Source organism: Chlamydomonas reinhardtii, chromosome 9 (assembly GCF_000002595.2).
Source record: "Chlamydomonas reinhardtii strain CC-503 cw92 mt+ chromosome 9, whole genome shotgun sequence".
In the NCBI taxonomy this organism is placed as follows: Eukaryota; Viridiplantae; Chlorophyta; class Chlorophyceae; order Chlamydomonadales; family Chlamydomonadaceae; genus Chlamydomonas; species Chlamydomonas reinhardtii.
The window spans coordinates 7,356,870-7,372,339 of record NC_057012.1 but is presented as its reverse complement, the minus strand read 5'-3'; the positions used below and the strand labels follow the sequence as shown (position 1 = coordinate 7,372,339).

Genomic DNA, 15,470 nt, shown 5'->3' with positions numbered 1-15,470 from the left:
GTACAGAGGTGCTCATCAACCGCTCAAGTGCTCGTGGTTGCTTGGGAGGCCGCGGCTGCTGCAGAGCGGGATAAGGGTGGGGCAGCGCACGAGGCGGTGCAGAGCGCTGTGGAGAATGGTTGGCGGGCATTTCGGAACTCAGCCGCGTCGTTCGAACCGTGGCTGCAGCGGCAGGGGCTGGAGCCAGGGCAGGACCCTTGGCTGGTCGCCGGATTTCAAACCCGGCGCAATGCATGGGACGGCTGGGAGTTTGCCGGCTTCCTGCGCACGGACGGTGCCGCTGCATGTGTGGCGCTGCGCAATAAGTCCCGCTGCCGCCACGCCCGCGCGACGGGCTGCTGGGAGCGGCAATGAAGACGGTGACCAGCGTGGGCCCCGTGGCGGGCTGGGCCGGGCACCCGGGGACAACCCAGTGCCGGGCGTGGTCGCGGCTGGCGATCCGCTGGCTGTCTTTGAGCAGGCAACCCTTAGCGCCATGCGCATCGTGGGCGTTGATCCCGGCGTAGGCAACTACCTGGTGGCCTGTGTCGGGTCAATGCCAGGCTTGTCACCGCACAGCTACAGTGGCCGGCCACGAGCCGCGCACGTCTGGCGTGGCCCCGATGGCCAGGCTCCTGGGCCTGCCAAGCCCCCACTGCAGCGACGGCGGAAGCGGTGGCGGCGATGGCAACAGCGGCGATGGCAGCGGCAGCAGCGGCGGCAGCAGCGGCGGCAGCAGCGACAGCAGCGACGGCGTCGGCGGGGGCAGAAACGGAGGTGGCTGCGCAAGGGGGGCGGGAGGTGGAAGGGCAAGAGGCGAGGGTGGCGGGGCACGCGCCAGCACACGCATCAGCGTGCCGCAACAGAACGGCGCCGCCAGCAGCGCGCCTGCTTTACCTGGCTGTCTGGCGCTGGCTACCGCCACTGCACAGGCCAGACAGGCCGTCGGCTGTGGCAGCAGGCACGGCTAGAGGAGCAGCCGGCGCTCAAGCGCTGTCAGGCGGGGATACCCAGCGCGCGGGTGGCGTCGGCAGCTGAGCATGAGTTGCGAATACGCTACCTCTACTCTGGAGGTGGCGTGGACGCGGCGGCGGCTGCCGGGTCTGCGCCTGCGCCGGTGCAACAGTACGGGCTGTGGCACCTGCTCCGTTTCTACCGTCAGTGGGGCCAGCGGCGGTGGCGCCTGACTGTCCATGTGCGGACGCAGAAGGTGGGGGTTGAGGGGAGGGGGCCAGCAGATGCCCCCACACCAACTGCATTGCGCTGACGCTTCACCAATGCCACGGGTACAGGTGCTGGAGTACACGGCGCAGCAGCTGGCTGGTGGAAGGCCCAAGGAGGAGGTCATTGTTGGCTGGGACAACGCCAACATTGGCTATGGCGGTTGCATCAGCAGGTTGGGGCGGGGCCCAAACCGGGCACTGCTCCGCCTGCTGGTGGACAAGTACGCGCACCTGGTGGTGTACGTGGACGAGTTCTACACATCACAGGCAAGATGAGAGCAGACGGGTTGGAATGAGTAGACAGGTGGTCGGGTGGACAGGATGGGGCTCGTGTACAGGTAGCCGGGTAGCCAGCAAGGTTCATACTGTACTCCTGCCCCCTCCCTCCCCAGGTGTGTGCGAAGTGCGGGCGGCGCTTACTCGGCGACGGGCAGCGCTGCCTGCAGGCGGTCGTACCATGGGGGGGGCTCACGTGCTCACCAAGTCCAAGTGTGCAACCACTGCGGGACGGTGTGGGTGAGTCCACTTTGCGGGCGGGCGGCTGGCTGGGTGATGGCTGGCTGGGTGACGGCTCAGTGGGGCCCAGTGGGGCTCAGTCGTGGGCTCAGTGGGGCTCAGTCGTGGGCTCAGTGGGGCTCAGTGGGGATGACACGTGGATGACACGGCTCAGTGGGTGAGGGCTCAGCTGGGTGACGGCTGGGTGACGGCTCAGTGGGTGAGGGCTCAGCTGGGTGACGGCTGGGTGACGGCTCAGTGGGTGAGGGCTCAGCTGGGTGACGGCTGGGTGACGGCTCAGTCGTGGGCTCAGTGGGACTCACTCAATCTACCCTCCCGACGGTGCAGGGACGTGACGTCAACTCCGCAACCAACATCCGGCACGCGCTGGTGGAGATGCTGCTGGGGCACAAGCGACCTGCATCGCTGCAGACTGGCGGCGGCGGCGGCGGTGGCGGCGGCGGCGGCAGCAGCGGGGGCGCGTGCACGCATCTTGGAGTGGAGGGGGCGGGAAAGGCCACGTGGAGGAGGAGAGCGCAGCGCCGCCCAAGAAGCGGCGCAAGTGCGCAGGCTGAGGAGCCGGCTGGTGTCTAGGTAGCGGTCCGCGGTGGGGCTGGCAGGGCATGCGTAGCGGCATGATAAGTAGTGCGGCTGTTGACAACTGTGTTACGTCTGGCTGCGGTTGGCTCTGCTGTGGCATCGCGATTGCTAGGCACCTGGTTTGGCGATGTGCCTGTTGAAACCGACCCCGGCTATGTCCGGGCGATGAGGTTGTACTGTGGAGGGGCTCAGCCCCTTTTCCCGTGACCGGGGAACACTTGTCATAGGAGCGTGTGGGGGCGAGGGTGGGGGTGGGAGTGGCTGGCTGGGGTGGGGGGCGGTTGGGGAGTTCCATAGGCTGGGGTCGACAAGGCTAAGCATGGCAAGGCTGTGTTACGGTATGCATGGGGTTAAGGCTAAAGCTAAGGACCCGACGCTTAGGTTAGCAACGCTTGCGATTGCAGTGAGCCTTGCTCGGGGTTCCTCCCCTCTCTGGAGGCGAGGAGCATGGGGGTCATTCGGGGTCCCTCCTCGAGTGAGCGTGCGTGTCTCGTGCGTTCTTGGAGCTCTGGCACGTCCATGGCTGTCATCCCACATGTAACCCCTATCGCGAAGGATCGCAAGGACAGCAAGGAGAAGTACTGATACCGGTATTTGGGCTGTCATCCCACATGTAACCTCTATTAGCTAACAAGTGGTTGTGTCGGCCAGGGTGCGTTGGGTGGGGTTCAAGTTCTGGCCAGGGAGGGTTGGGGCGGTGGGGTTGGCCGGTTGGGAGAGTGGTATGCATAGAAAGGTTCAGGCTTGGGATCAGGCTCGGGATCAGGTTTGGGATCAAACTTTTGCTTAACCCGAACGCAACGAAGCACGTTTGGGTTCGGGCTTGCCTTGACATGGGGCGCAAACCGACTCCAGGACCCACTCTAGGCCAACCTCGGCAACAAGTACCGCCGCAGCCAAAGGCTCAGGAAACGACTCTAGGACCGCTCATCACCCCAATATAGCGCACCACCGAGAGCACCATCGAGAGCACGGCCAAGAGGCATCGTGTCTATCTAGTGATTCCGCGGTGTGCAGTAACGGGCTTACGGCTGAGGTCGTGCAGAACTGCAACATGTGTGACGGCAAGAGAAACCGGGAAGCCGCAGACACGGGGGAGCCGTATTGATAGACGGGGGAGTTTCCAGGGTGGTACGGAGGTGCATTCTTGCTGCGGGATGCAGACGTGCGAGCAATCTCAGTGCAAAGTCAGATGCGTGCGAATGCGGAATGGCTTGGTGTGATTGCATGAGTGAGTAGCAGAGAGAGAAGTAGAAAGAGAATGGAGTTATGCCTGCGGGGGAGTGTTGGACTACTCCGACCGTAACAGCACCGCACTCAGACTCTTAACCAGAACCTCGGCTTGGCTCCGAGCATAGGTCGGGGAGGAATAAGGGTGAGGGCGGCGAGGTTGAGAGAGTGGACCCCGGCACGGCGGCACCTACCAGCACCGCTATGGCATCGGGGAAACCTAGCCGCTTGACCGGGTTGAGGGGGCGGTGACGGTTGGTACGTGCCATGCACGGGATGAGGCTGCCGCTCAGGTATTGGAGTGCAGCGCCGGCGCTGCACCGACGCTGCTCTTCCGTTACTCCTATGACCCAACACACTTACAGACGACATACTGTAACGATCTCTGGTGGAACAGTCCGTGAGTCGCTCTGGCGTCTTCGAAGAGCTTGCTTGCCAAGTCTAGGCGCGCAGGCGCATAGCAGCATCACTTACAGTAGTCGGCCCACGCTCTGCCAGTCTACTGCATCTATCAGACGGAACCTTGGGCGGAGAACAGAGCTGCCCGCTCTCAGCTCGCGGGCGTGCTGCACGGCTCCCTCGCACTTAGATGGTGCGGCTGCAGAACAGCCGAAGCCAGGGCCCGTCCGCCCGGCGACATGGTGTGTTACGCGGCTCCCTTCAGCCTGATCTAGTAACGGAAGAGCAGACCAGTGACGAGCTAGGCACAAACCGGCAGATGGTCGTGACACACAGCCAAGCACACAGCTATTGTGCCAGCTTAATGTCGGGGCGTCCGGAACTACCGTCGGTTATCGTCAAAGTGTTGAGGTGACTTGCATGTTGGTTCCCGTTCTGCCGCTCACCCACTTTCCTGGCTGCCTGCTAGACATGCCAACTTCGTCTTCCGCACACGCACTCCAGCACACGCGCGTAAGCATAGCTTAAAGATAAGAATTGTCTGCAAGACCATACACCAGACGGGAAGTGCGTAGCTTGCATAAGCGGTACGCTAATCATGGCGGTGGACATAGATACGGAATGAATTGTGCAGTTCAGTCCGCAGCGCGCACATCAAACGGCCACGACGTACGCAAATTGCCAGCCGCTACCGCCGCAGCACCTAACACGGGCCTGTCGCCTGGCCTCCCCCTGCAGCGCGCGCTCGTGCAGTCCCTGTTCGCGCATCGCGGACCAGCTTCGGACGAAGATCTTTGAACCAGGTTACGTTCGGACGGATCAGCAGGTTTGGACCGGGTTCGGACGGTGGGCTTTCCCCGAGTGGCAGTTGTCCAGGATTCGAGCAGTGCGGTCTACAGATCTACAGTATGCCTATCTACACCGGTCAGTCCAGTCAGTCCTTCTGTCACGTTTTAACGTCACGTGGACGGGTCTCTTGTATGCTGGTCAAAGGCTAACTGCTTCAGTAAAGGCCTAGGATCAGGCTGAGAGACAGTGGGTGCAAGCTACTCTCGCCCCTTTATCCGCACGACCGCCCGTACGACACGCACCCAAAACGCAATGCACAGTGCTGCTGTGCCTGACGGCCACGAAAGCGCAAGCTGCACACGTTGGGTCCCAACATCTTTTTCACACCGCTCACGACCCGTCACACTCCCATCCACGCGCTGCACGTATGTAGTGCCCCCAGCACACACACATACTCAACCTGCCAGTGCTGTATGCGTGCTAAGTAAGTAACAGTAACAGCATGACCGCCCCCTCTACGCACACGCACACCACGCCTTCCCATCACGGCCTGTCACATTCCCACGCACCACATATGCACATAGTAACCCGCCGGTCTTGCGTCCGAAGGCTGGTGTTGTCTGTTTAGCGACCTGTGCTGACGAGCATGGCGTAGCAGGCAGTCGGCTGCAGCGGCAGGGGTGTTGAGAGGTTTTCCTTGCTGTCTGCTGGTTGGCCTGCTGCCTGCTGCACTAGTGCTTGATAGCTGGGCGCGACTGGGCACATATGGCGGTAATGGCGGGCGGTGCCTGCACAAACCGACCCCGGCTATGTCCGGGAGATGAGGCTAGTATCGGAATAATCGGAACCTTCGGCCTCAGACGGAGGACGTGGCGTGGGCTCAGCCCACTTTTCCCTTGCGAGGGAGAGCCACCTTTCCTCGTTCACACCGCCTGCACCATCCTCAATCAAGAATGCGATGCTGCTGGCCGCTGGGCGCGGCGCCGGCGGGTCGACAGCCCAGGAGCCGCCGTTGCGCAGTGCGGCTGAACCTCGGCCCTTCATGGCGGCGCGTTGCAAGGCGGTAGCGGCGCTGCTGGGCCCTGACGGCTGCTGCTGCAAGTGTGGCACACAAGGCCGCCAGGTACAGGCATGGCACGTGCGGCGCGTGCTATGATTGGGAGCGCCGGCGCAAGTAGTGTGCAACTGTGTGCAAGCAACTGTTTGCAACTGTGTGTGTGTGTGTGTGTGTGTGTGTGTGTGTGTGTGTGTGTGTGTGTGTGTGTGTGTGTGTGTGTGTGTGTGTGTGTGTGTGTGTGTGTGTGTGTGTGTGTGTGTGTGTGTGTGTGTGTGTGTGTGTGTGTGTGTGTGTGTGTGTGCACTGCGCGCTGCTGTCGTTTTGAGGGCCCACGGCACGAGGCACGTTTGCTTACTTGGATACGACATTGCTCCGACGGCGTCTGTTTGTTTTTTTGAGGGCACTCGGATGCGACCTGCTGGCTGCCGTGCAAGCGAGCGGAGTACGGGTGAAGCCACTTCTTCCTAGGTGCCCTCGCACCCATGCACCCACTGCATGATGCACTGTGCCACTTCTCACGCCTTGCCGGCGCTGGATTGGGAACTTGCCGGTGCCCACTTGTGTGCTGGCGCAGCCCATGTTCTCCTTCGGCACGCAGGCCGCTTGCGCGCCGGACTCAGACTGCGCCGCGCTCAGCCATGTAACCTGATTTCGAGTTGCCCAGCGACTGACCCAGCTTGCACAGGCACGCGGCATCCGTACCTTCCTCTCGCGACTCTTAGAAGTGCTAAAGCGCTACGGGGTACGTGGGCTAGTGGTGAATTCCAGTAATAAGTGCTGGTGGTCTGTGGGCGGCTGAGCTTACTTGGGCTGGGTTGTGCTCCATGTTAGGTGTACGACTGTTGGGCTGTGGTCCGGCGCTGCCGGCCTGCCAAAAATTTAGCGCCTGGACTTTGTTACATCTGCGTTCATGCATTGAGCTACAGGTAGGTGTTCGTTCTTGGCTGGGTTCACCGGGTCGAGGACTTCCTAGACTTCCTGAACTTCCTGGATGCGTGGATGGACCATACATGCATTGCCCTTGTAGAATGCCTTTCTGCGTAACTGTATGTTCAAACTCCTAAGCTTCTTAATAATTGACTAAGGTTGATTTCAGCAACTCGTGCCGCAGCCAATCGAAGCATCCCTACGTCAGTGTTTCGGACCTTAACCCCCCCCTTAACCCCCAGGGGGGGTCACTCTGAGGCATGGGCCAGTACAGCCCCCCTCACACCCCCCCTTGGGTTACGGAGCCAGGCGGGTAACCCCCTCATGTGGATAACTGGGCCAGACGGCTTACCCCCCCCCACGCAGATGAACGGGCCAGGCGGCTAAATGCCCCCTTTACCCTGCTGAAGCTGTCGGTCCCGCGGCCGCCCCACAACCCCCGTCCCGTTCATTAGAGAGGCACTGCAGGCATCCAACAGCTGTTACAAGACCGCAGTGGTCGTGCCCCGCACTTGCCCCGCCTTGCCCCGCACAAGACCACGCACAGGGACGAAGTCCCTTGCAGCTGGGAAGTCCACACTCAGCCTACCTCCAAGCTGATTCACACAAGTGACTAGGCATGGTCTGGCCTCCACAATCCATAGCAGCCACTTGAGCACTAAGCAGCACCGTCATGGACACCATGCGCCAACATCGTAGCATATGTCCTAGCTCGCTCCACCATCCATCCCTGCGGCAGCAATGTGGTGCATGGTGTTAGACGGGATTGAAGGGATGGGCCCGTCCCTTGCCCCAAAGCTGCCCTCCCTGTCCCCAGGACCATGCCACTGCCTTGCAAACTTACTGCTTGACTGCAGTCCTCGCGCCAGTAGCTCACCTGCGGGCTTGACACCATCCAGCCGCGGGAAAGGGCGCGAGCACGGTGGGCTGTAACCTGATTGCAACGCCATAGCAACTGTAGCCAGCTCCATGCCCTGCGGGCTTGACACCATACAGCCGCGGGAAAGGGCGCGAGCACGGCGGGCCTTAACCTGAAACCAAGCCCTAGCACCAGCAGCTAGCTCCATACCCTGCGGGCTTGACACCAGCCGCGGGAAGGGGCGCGAGCACGGCGGGCATTGAGACTGACGGCGCACCATCAGCTCGCAGCCCAACCTGCAACCTTGACACCAGCCGCGAAAACGGGCGCGCGCACGGCGGACCTTGAGCTAATGTACGCCATTGCGCCTGGCTCAGCGACCTGCGGGCGACGAGCGGCGCGAATGTTGACTTGTGGACCCGCACATTATGTCCATAAAACAAACTCCTGGCAATGTTTCAGTGCAATGCACATGTTACCTGAGCCAGCAATCACAGGGTACTACGCCGGGCCCATTTGCAGAGTGGAAACGCCCCGGTCAACGCGCAGTTGACTTCGTTGACCGGCGAGCTTGTTATGCCAGCTCGTTATCACGACTCCGCACTTGCCCCGCACAAGACCACGCACAGGGACGAAGTCCCTTGCAGCTGGGAAGTCCACACTCAGCCTACCTCCAAGCTGATTCACACAAGTGACTAGGCATGGTCTGGCCTCCACAATCCATAGCAGCCACTTGAGCACTAAGCAGCACCGTCATGGACACCATGCGCCAACATCGTAGCATATGTCCTAGCTCGCTCCACCATCCATCCCTGCGGCAGCAATGTGGTGCATGGTGTTAGACGGGATTGAAGGGATGGGCCCGTCCCTTGCCCCAAAGCTGCCCTCCCTGTCCCCAGGACCATGCCACTGCCTTGCAAACTTACTGCTTGACTGCAGTCCTCGCGCCAGTAGCTCACCTGCGGGCTTGACACCATCCAGCCGCGGGAAAGGGCGCGAGCACGGTGGGCTGTAACCTGATTGCAACGCCATAGCAACTGTAGCCAGCTCCATGCCCTGCGGGCTTGACACCATACAGCCGCGGGAAAGGGCGCGAGCACGGCGGGCCTTAACCTGAAACCAAGCCCTAGCACCAGCAGCTAGCTCCATACCCTGCGGGCTTGACACCAGCCGCGGGAAGGGGCGCGAGCACGGCGGGCATTGAGACTGACGGCGCACCATCAGCTCGCAGCCCAACCTGCAACCTTGACACCAGCCGCGAAAACGGGCGCGCGCACGGCGGACCTTGAGCTAATGTACGCCATTGCGCCTGGCTCAGCGACCTGCGGGCGACGAGCGGCGCGAATGTTGACTTGTGGACCCGCACATTATGTCCATAAAACAAACTCCTGGCAATGTTTCAGTGCAATGCACATGTTACCTGAGCCAGCAATCACAGGGTACTACGCCGGGCCCATTTGCAGAGAGGAAACGCCCCGGTCAACGCGCAGTTGACTTCGTTGACCGGCGAGCTTGTTATGCCAGCTCGTTATCACGAGCCAGCCAGCTTCATTACTCCATTCAAGATTTGCATTGTTGACACTGTTGCTGCATATAGTCGACAGGGTTTATCGCGAACGAAGGCATCCGCCGCTCGAGCACAGTCGTCTCAGAATCATAGCGACGCAAAGAATGGTTGATTAGTCAAATAGCTTAATTCATGTATGTGACACAGGTATAAGTATGAACGCAGAACTGCAAGAGAAGAAGTGAACTCCTGAAATGCTCCATGCCGCCCCATGCCGACGTTACATGGCAAGCCAGGGCCCCGGGAAACGTTGTGTTTATGTTATGTATCATGACAGAACGATTATGGCTCTGCTACCTCGAAAGAGCGACAGGTACACGACCGAAACGTTGAGATTTATGACGCCCGTCGTTCCCGTGGGGAATGGCCTTGTCTTAGTGCATTGAATGCATACAGGTTCACATATGGAAGCAGAACTGGCTGATTGTACATCGCTACTTTGCGTTTAGACAAAGATGGTTTCGCGTCCCCCCGCCGGGGGATGCCCAAATGACTTTCTCGTAGCCTCCAGGATTGACCCAGGATTCGCGCCGAATAATCTATGTGTGTAAGAGACTACTTATTGAAGTCGCAGAATTGGTACGCCTGTGGTGGATGTGGCTGTGAGGGCTCTTACCCTACTTCGGTCTATGCAGCCACCTGCTTGGCTGCTTTGGTGTGCTCAGCACCGCTATATTGCATGCTAATGTGTCTGAACTATGATTGGGGAGAAGGGGCGGGGCGGGGCGGGATGGGGAACGGAGGGGCAGGGCTGAAGGCGGAGCGGAGCGGGGTACGTGCTTGAAAAACGCTCCCGTGCTGACCTTGGGTGGCAAGAAGGCCATCAAGGCCACAGGGCGGGAGCGGCATGAAACGCCCCCCAATGCAGGGGGAAAAAGATTTGGCATGTCCGGAGGGGCGCATCCTCGCCGCGTGGGGCTGCATACGGTCCCTGAAGCTTGAGGTCCGGTCCCCGAACTGACACGCCAATCTCCCGGCAGTGCATATCGCCGTCACAGGGCGTACGGGTCAGTGCAAATCACAGGTTGACGTGTGTGTAGGCTAGGGTTGGTGTGCGTGTGCGTGACTTGGCGAGCATGAGACTTGCCGTACGGTTGTTGGGGCGCACTTAGTCGACAGTGACGCCTAGTATCAGCGCTGTCCGCTGATACTCCAGATTGGCACTACAGTACATTGCTTATGTAACTGTGACCTCGAACGAGCAGACTGATCACCTGTGAGCGCGAGGAGGCCGGGCGTGTTCAGCGGCAGTCAAGTCTAGCACATTTGGCCAGCTAGCAAATGCGAGGGAGCTCGAGTAGAGGGTGAAAAATAACCCCTACGGCGAAGGACTGCGACGGCAGTCCACTCGGTCCGATGCGATGCCCCCTCCACACTTAGCTGCGTATCAGGGGCCTCTCAGCTCAGCTAGTTGCACGGCGCCAGCAACAACATTCATGCGGGAGCGCCTCGTGTTACGCGACGTAGTATCAGCGGACAGCCTGGTCCGAGTGGAGCCCTGGGAATAGGACCGCGCCTTACTTCTGGCGAAATGATTCGCGCACGAGTCGCGATGTCGAAGGATTTTGAAGAGCTCCGGCCTAAGCTGCGACCCTGTGCTCTATGTGCTCTTGAAGCCGCAGGCCGCCTGGCTGGCCTAAACCGCTGGCGAGCTCGCACCAGCTCGTGCTACACTTTGCGGAGGGTTTAGTCCTTCGGCAGAGAGGTCAGTGAGCTGGCGGGGTCCAGGTCGAGCCGGCGGTCCGCGGCGGCTTTGCGGATATCGCCGCATTAGCGCATGGCAGACGACTACTTGGCAGCTGCAGCACAGCAGCAGCCATCGGCACGTACGGGCCGCGGTCGCAGTCTAGCCAGAGCAGTCGGGGGCTGCAGCAGCAGCCGGGGCGCTAGGGCCCACGCGCCACCACCAGCTCGACATGTCTCGGCATGTCTTGAGCGCCCGACTGCTCGAACCACTTCTTACGGGAGCACCTATCCCCGGCAAGGAGGCGAGTGAACCAGCAGGATGAAGGCTAGCATTCCGGCATACCGGGTTGAGGGGCCGAAGCAGGGCGTCTTGCCCTGGCCGCTTGTGTTCACCACGACGGCATTTAGGTAGGGAGCCGCCCCGCAGCGCGCGGTGCCCGCATTGTGTCGGATCCACATCACTGGACACCGAACAACACCACGCTGGGTGGTCCACGTACGGACTGCGGAGCAACTGGCGGCCCCTTGGCAAAGGGCTAGGAGGTGCGATGTGTAGGAGTTGAGCGAACCACGCCACATCTGGCAGGTGCCGCAGGCATTCCATCCACAGAGGGCATGGCGGCGCAGAGCACTGTGGTCCATACAGTCCAGGCCGTGACCACAAGGATGCTAGTTGATTACACGTGACGCGTTACGTAACGAATGAACTGGCGTGCATTGCCGTACGCCGAGCACATGCACGTGGTTGGCCTTGTGCGCATCGCCCGCCCTTGTGTGGCACCTAGGCCGACTGAGAGCCATCAGAGCCTCGCTGGTGCCGTGCCGTGCGATGGATGGATTGAGGGCGATATTGTTGGCAGCGCGATATGGCCGGCACCGAGGGGTGATGTTTTGGATGTTGCGGTTCTTGCAGTATGGCTGCTGGCCCTACTCCGCGCGTCCGTACTGTGGCCACAGTCACGGCAAAGCGGGTAGGCCCCCAAAGCCTTGGGATGAACCGTGCGTGGTTGGGAATGGAGGAGGCGCGGATGCCGCCACTTGAATTGCAGTACCAACCATGCCGGGCCACGCCCCGGACATGGTTGTGGGGGGACGTCCCCAAGTGGCGGTGGACTGGACTGGAGCTGCCGTCTTACCGGGTGGTGGTGATCAGGGGGGACCGGTATTTTGCAGATTATCGCGATGGAGGTTGAGCAACAGTTTCGGCGACAGGGCGCCCGCTTTGTTTCGGGTCCCTGACGTGGGACGCCGGGCAACACCGCGCTGGGTGGCCCAAACGGGGCGGCGGGGCTGCCAGCGGCTCAGCCGAGGTTTGTCGTGCAGCGGGAAAGCATGCTGGGGGGACAGGAGTACGGTGTCCTGCTATCCCGTTACTTGCTGGTCTTTTGCGGTGAAGCCTGGGGCATTGGTGGTGCGCGAATTGGTGGACAAGCGCGAGTGAGAGTGAGTTGCAGTTTCGGCGCCAGGGCGCCCGCTTTGCTTCGGTTTCCCGACGTGGGGCGCCGTGCAACACCGCGCCGGGTGGCCCACATGGGGCTGCGGGGTTGCTAGCGGCTCAACTGAGTATTCTATTGTTGTTAGGGAACGTTGCCGCTCTTTCGTTACTTGATCTTGATCATTTGGCGGGTCGAGGGAGCTAACGCGTGTGTGCAAGGATGCTGGTGCTTGGTGGAAGTGTTGAACCAGCGGTTATCGTCGGTGTGGTATTGCAGTTGGCCTTAGCGCGCCACAGTTCTGGTTCTGGTAGCGGTGACTTGAGGAGGATTGCTGTTCTGTCCCTCTGAGTACCAACCTCGGCTGTCCTTACAGACCCCTCTCGGTTGTGGGGGGAAGTGAAGGGACAGGTGACGAGCTGGGCACAAACCGGCAGATGGTCGTGACAGCTGACACGCCAATCTCCCGGCAGTGCATATCGCCGTCACAGGGCGTACGGGTCAGTGCAAGTCACAGGTTGACGTGTGTGTAGGCTAGGGTTGGTGTGCGTGTGCGTGACTTGGCGAGCATGAGACTTGCCGTACGGTTGTTGGGGCGCACTTAGTCGACAGTGACGCCTAGTATCAGCGCTGTCCGCTGATACTCCAGATTGGCACTACAGTACATTGCTTATGTAACTGTGACCTCGAACGAGCAGACTGATCACCTGTGAGCGCGAGGAGGCCGGGCGTGTTCAGCGGCAGTCAAGTCTAGCACATTTGGCCAGCTAGCAAATGCGAGGGAGCTCGAGTAGAGGGTGAAAAATAACCCCTACGGCGAAGGACTGCGACGGCAGTCCACTCGGTCCGATGCGATGCCCCCTCCACACTTAGCTGCGTATCAGGGGCCTCTCAGCTCAGCTAGTTGCACGGCGCCAGCAACAACATTCATGCGGGAGCGCCTCGTGTTACGCGACGTAGAAGTGAAGGGACAGGTGACGAGCTGGGCACAAACCGGCAGATGGTCGTGACAGAACCTAGGCATAGATAGTGGGCCCCTGGATGCCGTGTGCGAGCGCGTGGTTGGGGCCCTTCTCGCCAGCGGCCGCGGCCTACCCCTGGAAGATGCAAGCCCTGTAAGGCCATGAAGGATGCTATGGCCGCCAAGGTCGCTGCAGACCGTAGACGAGGCAGCAGTGCGGGCGCCGCTGTTGTGTCATTCTGCCGGTTCAGAGAAATGAAAGCTAGGATGAATGCAAATTCTGCCAGTCATTAGTGTCTCCGCCACCGGTCACACCACTGTGGCTGCACCGGCGCCCCCGCAGGCTGTCCGTGTAGCGCGCTCGAGGACTGTTACCCGAGACTTGCGTAGTCCGTGTTGGCAGCTCAGCTGACCTCCCCTGCAGCTGACGGTTATATGTGGTCGGTAGGCTAGAGTGACGTTGCTATGCGCGCCTAGACTTGGCTGCAACCCGAAGACGCCCCAGCCGATGGGCGAGCTGTGCGCAAGCAGGGAGGCCAACTTTGCTTACGGGACCTGAGGACATGTGTGATTGCGGGAAGCAGGAGAGCGCGGGAGACTTGGCAGGCATAAGCGTGTGTGGCGAGCTGGCAATGAATGGGAAACGGATACTGCGTGCGCACATAGACAGACACAATTGCTGTGCAGATCGCCGTGCAACAACAGCTCGCCTGCGGACAGCCGCAGTGGACCTCTTGTACATCGTTCAGAACAGTGTTACAGCCCGGACACCCAAGCGTGTCTTGCTGACACTCAGTCGTGGCTAAGGCTCAAACGCCTCCACATTGCACTCAGCAGTCGTGGCGCTATTGACGTGCGTCGCAGAACTAATGCGTACGTAGACCAGAGCGGAAGGCGGAGTGGGCTTGCGCTACAGGAAAGGCCGGGTAGACCCACATCTACACTGGTCTGGATATGCCCCGCTGCACAGCGCCACACGGTGGGGTGGGGTGTGTCACGACCATCTGCCGGTTTGTGCCTAGCTCGTCACCGGGCACACCACTACTCTGGTCTGGCGAGCAAGGGAGCCGCGTAACACACCCTGCTGCGGGCGGGCAGCTCTGTCCTCGCGTCGCCTAAAGCTCCGTCCAAGACATGCAGTGTGAGAAGCGACGCCTGGGCCTGGACCGTAGAGTGACGTTGCTATGCGCTTGTGAGCGCCTAGACTTGGCTTGCCCTCCGATGACGCCCACCGAACTACAGAGAGAGAGAGAATGCTTCCCGGACCCCAGTGAATGGCCACTCCACCAGAGTTCGTTACAGCATATAGTCTGTCCTGTGTTGGTTCGGTACGAGTACGGGAGTAACGAAAGAGCAGCGCCGGGCAAGGCCGGCGCTGCGCCCTTGTAGGCCGAGCAACAGCCTCATCGCACGGCATGACACGATCCAACCGTGACACCATCCCCTCAACCCGGTCGAATGGGCCGGGGCTAAATCCTGCTCTGCCGGTGAAATGCAATGCCCGCAGAATGGCGTGTCAGGTGGGGTGGGGAGGGATGTGCGATGGGACAGTGTTCAGGCAGGTTGGTGAAGTCCCGTAGGGTGCAGCTGATTCCCAGACCCCAGTAGATGGCAAACAATTTGCAATGGCAGGGCAGGAGTGCGCGGCTGGTCGAACGCCGGAATTACTGTACCGACAAGTTGCTGGCTGGCTGGAAGTTTGCTGACGCGCATTCCTCAGTTGTTCTCTGTCCTCTGTTTGCTGACGTGGCGGGGCAAGGCGGGGCGGGGCAGGGCAGGACGAATCCTATGACCAGTTGCGTTCGGGTAGCGAGATCGATTTTGCAAGCGCCACGTTGCTAGATGCCGTTTGGGAGCACAGGAGCAGAAGCACCCCCAGGCGCCGCGTTACTAGATGCTATTTGGGAGCACAGGAGCAGAAGCACCCCCATTTGGGAACCAAACTAGCTGCATATATAAGTGTTGCAGGCGTTATAAGGGCCCTCCAGCCCGGGCCTCGATTTCTACAAGGACAGGAATGCACGTCGTGCTCAACACCTTGTAACCACACACAACGGAATCAAAGTACGGGGGCAGGGCGGGGCGGGGCAGGGCGGGACAGGACAGGGCGGGGCAGGGCGGGGCAGGGCAGGGCAGGGCAGGGCGTGGCAGGGCGGAGTCAAGTGGTGTATGCCGAACGACCACGGGCCGGGCCGGCTGTCGCTCCATTGGCCATACCTCATCCGCATTCTAACATAATGTACTACGGATGTAAGATTCTAACTT

At 60.7% G+C, this 15,470-nt stretch overlaps 3 protein-coding genes across 5 annotated transcripts; 1 reads left to right on the top strand and 2 right to left on the bottom strand.

Moving 5' to 3' along the window:
- Positions 1-3,874: 3,874 nt before the first annotated feature.
- CHLRE_09g413123v5 (uncharacterized protein) lies at positions 3,875-6,824 on the bottom strand. Its single transcript, XM_043066320.1, has 4 exons — positions 6,299-6,824; positions 6,128-6,194; positions 5,629-5,810; positions 3,875-5,460 (listed from the first exon to the last, which is right to left on the bottom strand). Exons 1-4 carry the CDS (start codon positions 6,466-6,468, stop codon positions 5,340-5,342), a joined length of 540 nt encoding a protein of 179 aa, XP_042921617.1. The 5' UTR covers positions 6,469-6,824; the 3' UTR covers positions 3,875-5,339.
- On the top strand, positions 3,895-4,949 carry CHLRE_09g413132v5 (uncharacterized protein). The gene has a single exon (XM_043066321.1). The coding sequence runs from the start codon at positions 4,548-4,550 to the stop codon at positions 4,722-4,724; it is 177 nt and encodes a 58-aa protein (XP_042921616.1). The 5' UTR covers positions 3,895-4,547; the 3' UTR covers positions 4,725-4,949.
- Positions 6,825-7,169: 345 nt separating the features above from the next.
- Positions 7,170-9,504, bottom strand: CHLRE_09g413114v5 (uncharacterized protein). Of its 3 annotated transcripts, none has more exons than XM_043066317.1 (5): positions 8,979-9,504; positions 8,485-8,880; positions 8,038-8,370; positions 7,544-7,939; positions 7,170-7,429 (listed from the first exon to the last, which is right to left on the bottom strand). In XM_043066317.1, exons 2-3 carry the CDS (start codon positions 8,777-8,779, stop codon positions 8,348-8,350), a joined length of 318 nt encoding a protein of 105 aa, XP_042921614.1. In that variant the 5' UTR covers positions 8,780-8,880; positions 8,979-9,504; the 3' UTR covers positions 7,170-7,429; positions 7,544-7,939; positions 8,038-8,347. The 3 variants fall into 3 exon arrangements, with proteins under 3 accessions (XP_042921614.1, XP_042921613.1, XP_042921615.1); XM_043066318.1 differs by having other exon boundaries at positions 8,518-8,880; XM_043066319.1 differs by having other exon boundaries at positions 8,230-8,370; positions 8,518-8,880.
- Between the last annotated feature and the right edge of the window lie 5,966 nt (positions 9,505-15,470).